Source organism: Falco naumanni, chromosome 9 (assembly GCF_017639655.2).
Source record: "Falco naumanni isolate bFalNau1 chromosome 9, bFalNau1.pat, whole genome shotgun sequence".
Lineage (NCBI taxonomy): Eukaryota > Metazoa > Chordata > Aves > Falconiformes > Falconidae > Falco > Falco naumanni.
Window position 1 is genome coordinate 45,283,163 of NC_054062.1, and position 15,351 is coordinate 45,298,513.

Genomic DNA, 15,351 nt, shown 5'->3' on the forward strand with positions numbered 1-15,351 from the left:
GGTTAGAGAAACACAAATAGCAATATAATGCAACCATTTCACTAGAGAATTTTCAGAAAGAGAAAACTGAGAAACTTTTTTCCTCAAGCTCTCTACAACCTTATTTCTCCTCATGCTGAATGTGCTCGCCAAGAATTGGGTGTATTATTTTTACGTAGGATACTTGATTTACTGACTACATGTACTCATTTATTTATTTATTTATTTGACATTCCAGGAAGTCCTGTAAAAATAAGCAATATTAGTTGCTGTAGCAGTCTAGTGGCTTATTTGTTAAAATCTGGTTCGTGTTTTAATGGTGGTTTGTAAAATTTAGAGAAAGCTTTTGGTTTCACTTAGAACTCTGCATCTCTGTTTCTGTGTTTCAGATTGAGGAGGATACGTGGCAGAAATACTACCTGGAAGGAGTTGCAAATGAAATGTATACAGAATATCTGTCTAGTGCCTTTGTGGGTTTGTCCTTCCCTGCAGTTTGTGAGTAAGTAGAAATACATATTAATGTAGATAAGTATTTTCTTCTCTCAAGTGAAATCTGAGGTTTCTGCAGGAGACCTTTTCGCTCTGCTACAGGCCTAAAGTTGCTACATCAGATGGGATCCAATAAAATAAACTTTAAAGCAATCACTGCATGGAAGTATTCAAAACATTATAATGCTTGTTTTCAGAAGAGATTTGGAATTAAGTGATTGTAAATGAAAGCATAACTGTTTTTGGTGTTGAACAAATTCATCAGCAATCCATTTAAACTGAATTCTTTACTCATGTGTGCTGTCCTATTGTTTCTTCTAATGTTTCCCATTCCTTGAATAGTGGTTGTCAGTGTCACCATCTTGGCTTATGTCCCATTCCAAGGAAACTATCATTAATTGAAACAGATGTAGTGGAGTTGTATAAGCAGTGTGGCATCCAGAGTGCTGTAGAACTGGTTGCAAAACACTTCTAACAAGTGAAATATGTCAGAAAACATATGTCTTTTCTGTAATGAGAAAGGAGGTTTTGAAGCATATAATATATAAGCGTAGTATAAGGCATGCTACAACTTTATTTCTGGAGACTGAAAATCCATATATTTGTCCTAGAATGATTCTGTGAATGAGAGATTTGTATGCACAGGGTTTCTGTGATAAATACTGTGGCCGCAAACGTAGTCAGAGTAGTTTAGCACTATTGTATTTCCTCTTCTCTTGGCATTGTTCTTCGTTAGAGCCGTGCCAACCAAAAGGTCACAACAAAGGCTGGACAGCTTTTCCTAGGGACTGTTCAGATGCTTAAAAAGAAAAAGACCCTACTCTGGAGAGTTTGATGTCTAACTAGATAATGTAGAAAAACTTCTGGACAGTCCCTTCTTAGAGGAGGAAATAAAGAAGTAAGATCTCTCATGTAAAGGAGAATGATTTTGCTTCAACTCCTTTCACTTCTCCAACCTTTTTTGACTTAAAAAAAGCATAAACATAGGGTTATGGCATAAGAATGAAGGAGAAAGAACTGTTAGACATATGTTATCAACTTAATAATCTGTCCTTTCCTGGGATGTAGCTATGACAGAGCCCCATCTTCGATTTGCTAGTAAAATGAAGGGGCTCACAATCTCTTCCTTCTCTCTGTTAACCAGACTGTGACTAGGCTCTTGAGGGACAATTACTATAATCACAAAACTTTGCCCGGATATCTTGAAACAGAAAATCTCATAATGCATTCTAGAAATATGTATTATGGTGAGAACAAATGGTAATTTGTGCTGTTTATGCTAACTACAATCATGAAAATTAAATCTCCACGCCAAACCATTGTCAAACATAGCTGAGTTTCCATACCGTTTCTTAGAAACATGTGAGTGAGACTGGCTGTGACACAAACCTGACATTCTTTTAACTGTACTGGTAGAGCTGAGATAAAATGATCAATAAAGAAAGGGTGTTTGTTGAGATTTGGAACCATGTCTAAGCTTTGGAGCTCTCCTCAAGCATTTGGTTATCTGGAGGCATAATTAACTGTTTCCTAGTTTAAATTAAAGCAAAAGTTTTATATCAAAATTTCCAACAGTTTCATCACTCTATTAAATTCAGGTTAATTAAAGCATATTGAAAATTAAAATGTAGCGTTTCATATTAATGAGTTCAGTGCATGGGTGTTTGCATTACTGTAAGAATTGGCTCTTCAATTTGCAGAAGAACCGAAGGACAGCAAAATGTCCCTTGCATTGGTTTGTGAAGGGGAAATAAAATTGGTGGCCAGGCTTAGTGTGATCAACTACCCACAAAGTGTACAGACTTCGAGAGCAGGTTTTGTAATTTGGATTTTCAAAATTTGTGCCATCAATGACATTTTAAAACTCCGAAGCTGAATAAAATGTGCTGCTTCCTCAGGTTATTGGCCTTGATTGCCAGTCTAGGAATGTGATTATTTGTAAATAGGCTGCCACACAGTTTGGATAACATACGTTAAGAGAGTGCAGAAACATCTGCTCTTTCAGTGGGGATGGGATGCTCAGTATTGTTGAAGAATTTCAACCTTTTGATGTCAACACCAGGGTGAAGAATTAGATGGAAGTAGACAATAGTATCAGTGTGCAAGTTTAATTTATAACTGAGTATATGTGTGCATACTGCGTGAACGTGTTCCCACCTAGGTATCTTCAATACCTGAATGTAGTTGCTATTGTTCTGTGCCCTTCAATGTTGCTGAACCAGGTGTGGTTGATGCTGATTGAAAGAGTAAACTAACCAAGCTGTCCCCCAACTTGTGTGGTCTTTTAGTGGGCCATCTAATATCTATTAATACAAGGCTAACCTTCACCCAGGTTCTAGGCCCACCATTCTCCATCCAAAAAATTTCCTAGTGAGGCTAGCACGTCTATGCATTGACCTAGCAGTGGGAACAGCATATCAGAGGTGTCCACTTAATATATGTTAAAGTGGGCCCATTTGCTGTTTGTTCTACTTTGGAAGTAATTAATTCAATCCAATGTTAGAGCCATGTTGTAATAAAAGGCAAAATTATAGAGATGTCATTATCTCTGTATTTGTGTAGCGTATTGTTGCACGGCCTATATTCCTATAGTAGTCATGAAGGTTTTCTGTATGTTTTTACAACAGACCGTTTGGGGGGCTAATCACAGTTAGAAACTTCACTGTCCTGATGAAAGAGAACTGAATTAGGCGACTGGTGGTGCTCAGCACTTAGCTGCGTTCTCTCTCCGCGTCACAACAGATTATTTCTCTTCCAGATGTATTCATAGCAGTGGCACTTCCCACTCTGAGGGCGACCCCGAATAAAGTCAGTATTTCACAGAGCAAGGACAGCATGGGCTACCTGTAACTGTCAAGTTCTTGCTTCTATCTTTGGATCTTTCTCTTCAACTAGGCTTGACTTGTCTCAGAGGGCGAGGTAAATCTTAGGCACTTTTGGACTCCTGTGGCTTATACCTACACATAATATGAACAGTGCAGTTTCTTCCTCTCTGAAGGAGTGGTGCTGGGTCAGGCCATACCTACTCAATTAAGGGGTTTTCCCTGAACCCAGGATTTTATTCAACACCGCAGATGTGTCCCATTTTAGACTCAACAAACCTAAGCTCAGCTCAGGTAGCGACCCAGCCACAAGACAGCCTTTGGACTGACGTGACTGCAGATGAAGCTTTCAGTCTTCTGACTGTGATTACAATCAGACTCCATCTGATTCTGCCAAAGATTTCTCCTGTATTGTATACTTTCCTCCAAGCACTCTCAGGCTCTCTCCTCTGGGTCCCCCCAGGAAAAGCTTGGCCACTCCACTGCCGCCACCCAGGCGATGATGATGTGCTAGATAGTCCCCTCAGGCACACCTGGGAGACAGCAAGATCCAACACACGAAAACAGATGTTGTAAGGTCCCACTGTGCTCCCTAATGTCATCTCAGTGGACAACAGCCTTTGCACAAGTATGAAAAGGCTGCTTTGATAGAAAAGTGTCCCTAGGTCAGCACAGAGGCCATACGTCTTCCCACAGTTCTTTAATATGTTTGAAGTATGAAGGCGTATGTTACTGTTGCCTATGCTTACGCCATGGTCTTAAATAACCTGGATTTTGCTACCCTGGGTACAAGCAATAAGTAGTGAGTTAGTAAATGTACAAATTCTGATTTATTTATTCAATACTGTTTATATATACCAATTATGTTTCTTCTCCATACCTAAAAAAAGCCTAAAAATACCCACTTCTATAAATCAAGCTTGGGTTTTTTGTGCTTAAAACCTTCAGTAGAGCTCTTATATGAACAGTATCCTTACTGTTCTTATTTGAACATGATCAGCTTTAATGGGAGCCAGAAAGAACAGTGGAATGACAGTTTTGTTTAGCAGAATAAGAGTACGTAAAAGTAATGAAAGACAAATATTTATGGAACTCCATAGGCAAGCAGGATGTATTCCACACTTCAGAGCACTTCATTGCGTTTCAAATCAGGAACCATCTTGTAGAGCAAGACAATATTTGATGTGGTAAACAGAGAAAAATCAATGTAGAGTTCTGTATTGACATTTCTTACATTCAGTGTCTTCATAAGACTGACAGGTCATGAATCAAAAGCTATTAAATATTCAGCTCCCGTTCTCACTGCCATCCGGGTAATGGCAGTGGTATCCACTACTGTCGGCAGCAATTTTGTTTGCTCACCTGCTCTTGATCTTGTCAGCAGCCACTGACTGGACCTGGTACAAATAATTTGTATGAAGCACTTCTGTGTGTATATACCTGTATATAGAGTTATATATGTCATTGAGTGGTGTATGTCATGTTACCATGACTGACATAAGTCACTCTACACACACTCTATTATATTATATATATAATGACACACGAACCCACTAGAAAAGAGCCTGATCTTTGTCAAGGTTCACCCATATTTTCTATATGCTTTTGTATTAAAGTGTACGCTTGGTATTCTCTGCTCCCTCTGGATGTCTACTTTTCCTGCTGCCGTGAATTCCTCATTATCCTAGCAGTGCTCCAGCCTCAGAGGTCTTTTTCCACTGTGCTAGATTTTAAAGAGTGCTTTGACTTTTTTATTGATGAATGCAAACCTTGGCCCACTTCAGTAGTTGTTTTTTTTTTAATATTATTTTAACATGTTAATTGTTTACAACTCGATCTCATAGAATTTAATAGCAGGTTTTTTTCTTTTGGTCTCTGGATGACCCCATAAGATCTTGATCTCCTAAGGAAAAGAAAAAAGGCCTTGTCCACAGCCATACGTGAATGATGTTCAAGAAAATTACTACTAAAAGGTTTGTTAAAGGGTTGTTTGTTTGTTTTTTTTTTAAAAAAAAGTTAAAGTTTAAAGAAGTTTTAAAAACGTCTAAAAGCTTTCCCTGCCACTTTCCCCCCCGCCCCCACATCCATTACCCTGTTGGAGACAAGAAGCAAGTCTACAGTAACCTTCTACCAGAAGATAATTTAAAGGCTGGGGGACAAGAGCCTTTTCCATATACTTCCCGTGATGAGCCCTCAGAGCCAAATAGCCTCTTGTCATGATGTGACAAAGTGAAAGAAAAGAGAACAAAACTTGTATATGGTATGCAGGTGCAGCAGGGAAACGGTTACTGAAGTACTAAAGTACGTCGGAGGGGTTGCCATGCCGGCGCTTTAGGCACTCTTTGTATGTACTTTCATCAGTTTCAAATCTCTCTCCAATACATCTATTGGTTTCTGACTCTGACCAAAGAAATTAAAAAGAGTATTCTGCAACATTTTAGCAGTGTTTTGCATGCACTGAACCTGGCAATGAGTATTGCTTTGTAGCCAGTGACTCCTAACTTGCAAAATACAAAATTTAATGATGTTTAATTTTATTGCCCAGGTGGGATTAGACTGGAAAGCATACCTTGAATACGTAGGATCTCTCTATCTCTTCACAGCTGAGATTAAAGTTACAATTCTAATCTGAACTGCCTACTTAACCAAATCTTGTCTGGTAAACTAAACTCCTCACTGGCATCGTTCATTTTTCATTAAGTTAATGATTTCATGAATTTTATGGACTTTTATGCTCCACGCCAAAGTAAAATACCTAGCAATCACAGATCTAGAAACTGCGTGATTACAGATACACATGGTACACCCGTATTTTCTTATTCTTTATTTCCAAGTGGCCTGTTAGGGTTTCTTCTCCTTTCGCAGAATGCTCAGGCTTTTTGCTGTCTTTCTCAGGTGAAAATAATAAGTCAATAGTCACATAAGATAAGCACTATTATAAGTGGAAATAAATGTCATAGTAGTTAAGTACTCTTAATTTTTGAGCAAACATTCCTGTACTGGTAGCAGCAACACCAGTGCCTTCTGTGTTAGATTTCAGCCAGTGGCTTTGTTTCTTAGCACCTCTAATTTCTGATTCCTCCTCTAACTTCTGTTGTCATCCGCTCTTTTGTAGCATACGTAAGACCCAGCAGTTCTAATGCAAAAGTAAAAGTGTATGTAATGATCTAGTAAGACACCTATAAAATAAATCTCCATATTTCATAAGACACCGAAAACTCTTGCTATGCATTGTACACTTGGTCAGATAACCACTTACATCAGTGATTCCTTTTATTTTTTGTAATGGTTCTGTGAAATTCTAGTATTGCAGTATTTCCTTTTTTTGTTGTTGTTCCCTTTGCCTAAGCAATACATAAGTATTAAACATCTGGAAGAATCACTTTTGCTAGTTTCATGTGATTGCAGTAAGATGAGCCTGACACTAACAAACCTTTAAAAGAGATATTTGAGTTATGATATACATGTATGTGTATATATTTATCATTTTAATATATGTTTGTGCATACATAGTTTCTTTGTATGTGAATATATAGCATATATAAATAAATATTTACATAAGTAAATATATGAATAATGATAATTTCTATTCCAAAACATACAAAGCTCATTGACTGCACTGGTTTTAAATACTGCTTCTCAGTGAGAGTAAAGTACCTGATATTCTCATCCTTCCAACTCCTAAGGAACACAGCATACTATCAAGCAGCAAAGGAAGCACTACTTGCCAATGTGCATTAAAAAATCATTTGAAAAGACGATGAAAATAATATATTTAGGAAAGAATTCTGATATTGTAAATTATTCTCTCAGCTTAAGATGCTGCTATAAGATATTTTTTATTTTTTTTTAATCAGGAATTCTATTTTCCCCTGTATTTTTCCTTAGATGCATAGCAATGTGATTTATTCTGTATCAAAATACTTTTGCTAACTACAGTTGAACGAAGGTATAGAATTAGTTGAAAATTCTTTTTCTCTCCTGAGGACAGTACTTATTCCTTTGTCAAAAGTAGTTCAACAAAAAGTGTTAGAACTGAGTTTGAGGGGGAAAAAACAAAAAAAGATTTATGATGTGCAAGATTTCAATCAAAAAACTTTCTTGAAAAGCAAAAACTTCCCGTTTAATTTCTAATTTAAATCCTTTTTATAATGTTTGGTACAAAAAGAAACAATTAAGAACTAATCAGGGTTTTATCTTCGTGTTTTGCTGCTCAGAAAGGCGTATGATAATTTCTTTATATTCTACATATTCTAGTACTTTCACATGCAAATAATACAGCAGTTAGCTATGTTTAATTTATGTCAATGATAGTCTTACCGGTAAAAAAAGAAAGATTTAATGTCAAAAAGAATTTATTTCCCTCTGTGTAGATAGAAATAGTCAGATTGTTGAGAGCCTTTGTTCTTGACCATCTGTTTTCATCAGTAGTTAAGAGATGATGCTGGCAGTTGAAAATAAAATAGAAATTAATGCCTCATGTACTGTCATTGACAATTCTTGTGGACTTTTACATAATAATTTGAGATAAATAGTGTTCTAACTTCTTATTACAAGGTTCTTTATGTATCCTGGGGGGGGGGGGGGGGGGGGGGGGGGAAGCAAGTATAAGATCTTTCTCATTATAATCATATCAAGATACATTTGCAAAATACAGTTAAATAGTGAGACTTACTAATCCGAATGTTTAATGGGATGACCAAGTGCATGTAAACCTATTTATTTGACCACTTAAATATTTTTAGTATATCTATAGATAGGAATGACAAAATAATGCCTAATATTAGGATAGCATTATGCTTACCTCTTTATGTTGACTTTCTCGGGTTTTGGTGGTGGGGCTGTTTTCGTTTGGTTTTGGTTTTTTTTAATGAATATATATGTATGGAGATAGATTATCAAATACTGCACAAAGCAGAAAGCAAGGAAGAGAATTTAAGTTTGTTTCCTAAAGGAATAACTTTTGACATTCATGGCTCATAAAGTTGTATCTCATATAATTGTTTTTAAAACAGAAGTGTAATAGTCTTAATAGAATGTATAGGGTACCCTAGTTTTAAAATGTTTGAGAAGTGATATTTTTTTTTCTAATTTAACTTGTTTTGATGCTGATAGTCAGGCTTCATTTACCTGTTAACATTGTGGGAGGTGATGGGCTAACTGAGAATTCAGTAGCTATTGGGATTTTGTCTGCCCATTTCTGACATTGGCTGGAGTTCTGGAGGTAGGAGCAGACTTAATTGGTTCTGAAAAAGAAAAGTCCAATGAATCTTGCCCCTACTTGTCATTTGGTATTGCTTCCCAGTACTGAGACATCACCTGCCTCCCCAGACAAGGACATTAAAGGGGCACTTCTGCAATCCTTTAAAGGGAAAATTTTTGAAGAAGTACACTTGAGTTTTACATCGCCAAACTTAAGCAGTGCAAAGTAAATTGTATCATATATATACCCTTCTGTGATCTGCAGCACATCGCCTCAGCATTGTCAGAACCCCTACATCCATGCTTATCTCTACTTATTCTCTAATCCTGAAGAAATAGCAGTAATTTACTGTTCACAGTGATATCTGAAACTTATTATAGAAATGGAATATCAGTTCAGCAGCCAATTCCTTATTTTCTGCTAAGTATGCGACAGGTGCAATGTATGCAGAATATCACCTTATTTGCTTAAAGAAAATAAATAGTATTGAAATATATGCAAAAAAATGAACAACACTAAAGTAAGGAAGGTTGTAGAGAAGCAGTGAGCACTAGAAAATTTAGTGTATGATGTAGAAGATGGAAGCCATCTAATTGAAAGGTGAGGCCTAGAATAATTTGTGACAGATTTGTAGAGTAGGAAGCAAGTAACATTGACTTTGCATGACAAAATTAGAAAATGGTTTCTAGTTATTTTTTTTTTAAAAAGGTAGTTTCTTCATTTATTTTCATAGAGCCTATTAGCTTGAAGCAAATGGTGCCATGCTAACTCAGTTTTGCGGTCTATGAATATCACCCTTGAGATGTTTTAATAAACAGCCACTTGCACAAAATTTTACAACTGAAAAAAATGTGTATTGCAGGATCAGATTTTGCTTCCTATATATTTGTCAGAAATTGCTTCCAGTTGCGCTGTTCCTCTGTGACAGTAGTTGGCAAATACTGACTTATTAATAGCGTACTTTCAGTTTAGTTTCAGTATTTACATATTTTCTAAGGAATGCACACTGCAGTCAACATATGCTTGAATTCCAGCAAAGATGTGAAAAATTTTCTCAAGACATCCACAACTATAGCCAAATGCAGTTTTATGTTGTATATCATGACCTTTGTTATTATTGCTTAAGTAGAGTTAATAATATGATGTGTTTTGGTTTTATGTTCCTCTTCTCAGCTTGTGAGCTTATATTTTTAGGAAAATGTGTTCATTATCTTCAAAGTAGAAGCACTTTAATATATGTTTTGTGTATACCTAACTTAAAAAACACAATGGGAAGAGATCTTCAGCCATCTCTACATATGTGATGTTGGTTGCGGAAAAGGACTGACTCTTGGCCTCTTCTTTTCCTACAGACTGGTGTTTGCGAAACTAAAGCTCTTAATGATAGCCATAGAATACAAGTCGGAAAAACGAGAAAGCAGGTATGTCCGATGCCTATGAATTTTGAAGTTCTGGAATGCACTGTCAAGAATTTTGCCCGCTTTTTTTTTTTTTTTTCCCCAGAATGAACATAGCTATTCTTACACTTTTGAAATATTTCAGAGTATAATTAGCATGCCATTGTGTTACACCATTTCACATAACGCTGAAAGACTTTTCTTTCTGCCCTATTCTTCTCTGTAATTAATTCAAGTCAGAACATCTAGTAGAAGCGGGGGGGGGGGGGGGGGGGGGGGATGGGACACGACACACAGGAATACATATGTCCCATTTCCAGAAGCGCAATTCCTTTTTATTTAAACAGAAACTTAAGATGTTTTTGTTTATAGTCAAGCAATTTTAACTGGTGGTCCAACTTATTTTACTGACAATGGAGAATTGGAAAACAGATGTGATATCAAAACTCGTTGTGGCTATGTGTATTCTCAAAACAATAATTTCATTCTAATAAGTTTGGAAGAACCAGTTTAGATAGGATACAGGATAAACAGAAATATAGGCTAAACGTAGTATTTTTATGGTAACTGTTCTGACAAAACTTGCGCATGTGAATAGCATCATGAAACTGGAAAAGATTAATTTAGCTTTCAGATTACGAGATGGCTGACTCCTTTCTTCAACCAAAAAGAAAAGAAGTCATTATTATTAGTTCAGATTCACAGACAGGAAAAGAAATATTTCTTGTGAGTTTTTTTGGTACAAAAATTCATAAAATTTGAGTCAATATTGGAGTCAATATTCTATCAACTTGTCCATCAGTGCTTTACACAACATTCATTTTTGTATTACAGCAATTATATAAATGTGCTCTGCCACATATGGAGGGACATATAATAAAAATATGACAGTACTGACTATGAGCTGAAGTTTATATTCCTCTGTTGAAAATTACATTCTGTACTACTGTAGTAAATCTGGAATGCTGCATATTAATTTACCTTATAATTGACCACTAACGACCTAAAATGTTGACAGCAATTGTGTCTCCTTGGAAGAGACTCAATTCTGTCATTTGAGCTCGTGCCACAATTTCTGAGGTTTAAAAAGTTTATTTTAATGGTTATTATTAAATGCTGTCATTTTCCTTTATTCAAAATATCTGTGAAACCTATGTGGGGCATTTAACATGGAAAATGCCACGTTACAACTGTTTAGAAGAGTATTTCCATGCCCTGTAGTATGTTTTGCTTGGTTTTTTTTCTATGTTATAAAGTGATATGTGAAGTGGTGTATGTGCTATTGGATATTATTTTTTTCAACATGATGCTGATTAAGACATCCTTTTTTGTTTCTGTGGGGTTTTTTTGGAAATACCAGATTTCAGATTTTTTTTAGCGTTTCCAGCTCCCATGGGCTCTTAAAATACTTTTCCATTGAATGATCTCATTCCGCACTGGCTAATGTAATGTGAATGATTTTTTATATTATTTTTTTCTCTAAACAGTTTAATTTCTTCCTAGGAAAAATAAAAATATGATAGTAACAGCAGTGGAACTATTTTGTATTTCCAATATTAGAAAATATTTGGTTTCTGTTGGTTCTCCTAAGAATTATTGCCCAACTTTAGACTGTAATTACTTCACTTGTCATTTACTTATGCAGGTGCTAATATTACAGTCTTTTTCAGTAATAACAGATAATTCATGGCTTCCATGTCATTCTTTGCACTAACTTCAGTGGGAGTTGGATTGAGTTCTTAATCACAAGGTGATGCAGAGGATCACACAAAAAGTAACACAATGTGATATAATCATATATTTCTTCTTACTTAAAGCCACGCAGGTAACAGTTCACAATTAATTAATTTCGTAGTAAAAAAAGAGCCTAAAAATTGCAGAAAACAATAGGAACAAAGGGATGTTAACAGCAGGATTTTGTGAATATACATGTAAGAGGAGAGCATGTAAGCTAGGTATTCACATTTTCTTATAAGCCTGATTCACCCTAATATCTGCTGACTTTATTAACCAGTGATACTTTTATAGTCACTGTTCAGTGAATCACAGAGCTACTTGCAGAGTATCTTTTCTGTTCTACTTGATCCTGTGCTCTTCAACCCAAATATGCTACATGCATATTTGTGGTTTTCTGAGCTGGAGCCTTTTAATCTAACCAGAAAAGTAACAGAACAAAACTTGTGTCTCACTTCTTAGGTATACTTACATTTCCTTGCATCTTACTAAATGAAAAGATGAGGAATGAAGCTAGAAAATAGAATAATATGGTTTACAAGTGCAAGCTGTCTTTGAATAAGATAGATTTGTCATTTGTCAGTTGTTGATGTTGACTTTGGAAATATTTTAAGTGAATTCCTATATTTTTTTTCTTCATTGGTAATTCTTAATAAAGGTGAAGAGGGAACTGATTATGGTACCCTATGAGTTTTCACTCTATGAGAGTAACCAACAGTAGATATGTGCTGATTGATTTTATGATTATAGTTTAGATACATATTTTGTAAAACTTGGCAGGTTTTACATAGTTTACAATTTAGAGCAACAATGATAAATAGAAATAAAAATTTAGAATATTATCCAGGCGGCATCCTTTTATTAAGAGCTAGTATTTCCTGCCATAGCTGAGATGGGTCTGAGACCAGTATTTTCAGGAGCAGATTTTCAAAGCATTCTTTCTGCCTAAGGGATGAGATGATCTTACACCCACCAGTTTAACTTTTGTTGCTAGTCGTAATACATAAGTAAATTCTATATCTGATATTTTATTTACACATGGAGGGAGATTCTTTTTAAGCTTAGTTCCGTATGCCTGCTCCCTTTGCACTCAGAGCCGAAGCAGTGCAAAGTAAATTACAAAGTTTGCACAGCTCTCTGAAGGGGTAATGTGAGGGCATTCTAGAGTTCCTAATCCCTTCTTTAAATCTTCACCTCAGTGTCAAGATAAATCCCAGTACCATTTTAAGTCAAAGACAGAATTTTCATTGACTTTGTTAATGACTTCATTGCATGCAGAATGGCATAAATGCTCATTTACCTATGCGCTTCCCCCCCCCCGGCCCCCGGCAGTCTCCTAGATGGTGGTTTTCTAAAGCTTTCTGATTTACAGCCACATTCTGTTAACTCTGCTGTAGGGAATTTGAGATCAATAGTAATTATAAATCATCACAACTCCTTCCAAGCTGATATTAACGTACAAGTTAGCAGCAGCTGAGCTTCCTGCTTGCAGCTGGGATTTTTTTCCTCCTTTTCCCCTGACTGTTGATAAAGTTATACAAAACATTAAGCACACCTTGACAAGTTTTAACAGTATCACAGTGTTAATTATAAACAATTTATGATTTTGCAAGATTGCTTAAAAGTGAAAATGAAAAGTGTTCAAGCCTAAATTTAATATAGTCATAGGTATGATAAATACAAACTCCTTTTCAAGTGATGGGTAGTGATAGTATTTTTATCTTTTTAGGCAACTGGTTTTCATCGAGGTATCTTAAAGATTAATCAAAATAGCCACGATTAGATTATTATTTTGTTTTACCTTACATATATATTTAATAATGTTTAAATTACTGCTTAGTTATCAAAGTAACCTCTGAGTTTACAAAACATGATTGAATTTAGTGGGTTTCTGATCAGCTGCTAAGGCCTGCCCTTTAGTAGATCCAGGTCACAATATTAGTTAGCCATTCCTTCATCTCTAATTAGGATTGGGGAATATTCTAATTAGTAAGTAAGATCAGGAAGCATTTCTTAAATAAGTTTTTGTGTCCCTGATGCAAGCCAAATACCTTAGCTTAAAAATGGTCTATCTTAGTTCGTTTGTAGAGAGGTTTTGTTTCTTCTGTAATAAAAATGCTAAAGGAACACGGAGAACATCAGCCTGAAAATGTTCCAGGAAAGATGGCTGAATAGATAGCAAAAAGTATCAGTTCAAAATGCAGACACTCAAACTCCTTATTGGAAATCCCTTTTAGACATATTTTTGCCTTCCTCTGTATTTTTTTTCCTTTTTTTCAATGAGTAAGCAAGAAGGAAAGCCTAACCAGGATTCCTCCCTCCTGCACTCTGTCTTTACTCCTCTTGTTAAATTTTCTCTCTGTCTATCCATATATTTGTTCTCATTCTCAGCAGAAAAACCTTTGAGCCTTGAAGAATTTTAAGTAAAGGGTTTTTTTGCTTTTGGTGTCAGTTGATTTCTTATCAAAGTGTTTGATTTGCAATTTTTTTCTTGTCGTTTGCAGAAGCCGAAAGCGGTATGCCCTCTTCGTTACCTTTCCTTCCAACCTCAATCCTACCTCCACTCCTTCTAACTTCAGGACTAATTCCTTGCCAAGAACACAGGAAGATAACATCTTTGTCTATCTTTCTCTGTATATACACACACATATATACATATATATATTCATCTGTCTATGTGTGTGTGTATATATATATCTGTGTGTATATTTCTATATGAGCCCCCAATCTCAAGGAGGAGAGAGAATAGCATTTTGTCTCTCCATTGGTTCTTGTGACTCATGCACTAACTTCTTTGCAGGAAGTACAAAATAAATCAGTATAAAGTTTTTAGGCCTCCCACCCCACCCCACCCCTCCCTACCTTGTGGAGTCATCAGTGTTTCAGATCGTTACATTTGAAAAGCAGACTTGACTGTTAACATCTCCCCTCTTCTTTTTTCATTTGTACTGTATTGTGGCGATGTATATGTCGTCTCTACCTGACGTTGTTCTGCCATACTGTCTCCATGTCCACACCTTCATTGATGTCCTTTTTTCCCCAGATTCTTCCTTCAAAACACGTCTTTTAATACAGTAATTCATGTTCTCTTGTAGTCTCTCACCTGCCATTAACAACAACAAAATACCTGATTCTTTGCATTGCCAGCCCTGTTTTGAGCCCAGTTATTCATAATACTCATTAAAAGCTATTGTACTGTTACAGTGAAAGTGCCATGGATAGTTTGTACTCTGTCTCGTTCATTATAATGGCATTTATTAAGCTCATTTATGAAGATGTTACCAAATGTATTTGTTTCTCAGTTTTTGTTTTTTCTTTGGTATGGCGTGTTTTGCATTTTCCTTTGGTACGCCATGCTGTGAGCCCCTCTCTGGTCTACATTCTCTCTAGCTGCTGTTGGTTTGGATGAAGTAAATAAGGCATGCTCTTCCATATCCTCTCTCATCTGCATCTCTCTCCCCCCTCCCAGCTTTGTTTTCTATTTGCTTATACCAGCCTGTCCGATTGTCAGTGGTGCTTTATGGAGACCCATTCTCATTGTCTAGACGTTTCAATATCCTTCTTCACCCTACTCTCCAAACTTTTCTTTTCCATGTTTGTTCTGTTGCGTGTGTTGTCCGCGTTATGTTTATTTAAGTTTTAGTCTTACTCTCCCGTGGTTTCCGAGTAGATGTGTGAAATGAGAGGTGGCTTCCTGTCAGTTTGGCATTATTGATATGATCCAACT

At 36.2% G+C, this 15,351-nt stretch overlaps 1 protein-coding gene across 30 annotated transcripts in view; it reads left to right on the forward strand.

Moving 5' to 3' along the window:
• KCNMA1 (potassium calcium-activated channel subfamily M alpha 1) overlaps positions 1 to 15,351 on the forward strand; it is a 504,883-nt gene that overhangs the window by 368,974 nt on the left and 120,558 nt on the right. For all 30 annotated transcript variants that reach the window (XM_040605548.1, XM_040605549.1, XM_040605523.1 and 27 more), the window contains 2 exons: positions 369 to 478; positions 9,846 to 9,914. In XM_040605548.1, coding sequence (XP_040461482.1) covers positions 369 to 478; positions 9,846 to 9,914 — 179 coding nt within the window. The remainder of the gene's footprint in view (positions 1 to 368; positions 479 to 9,845; positions 9,915 to 15,351) is intronic.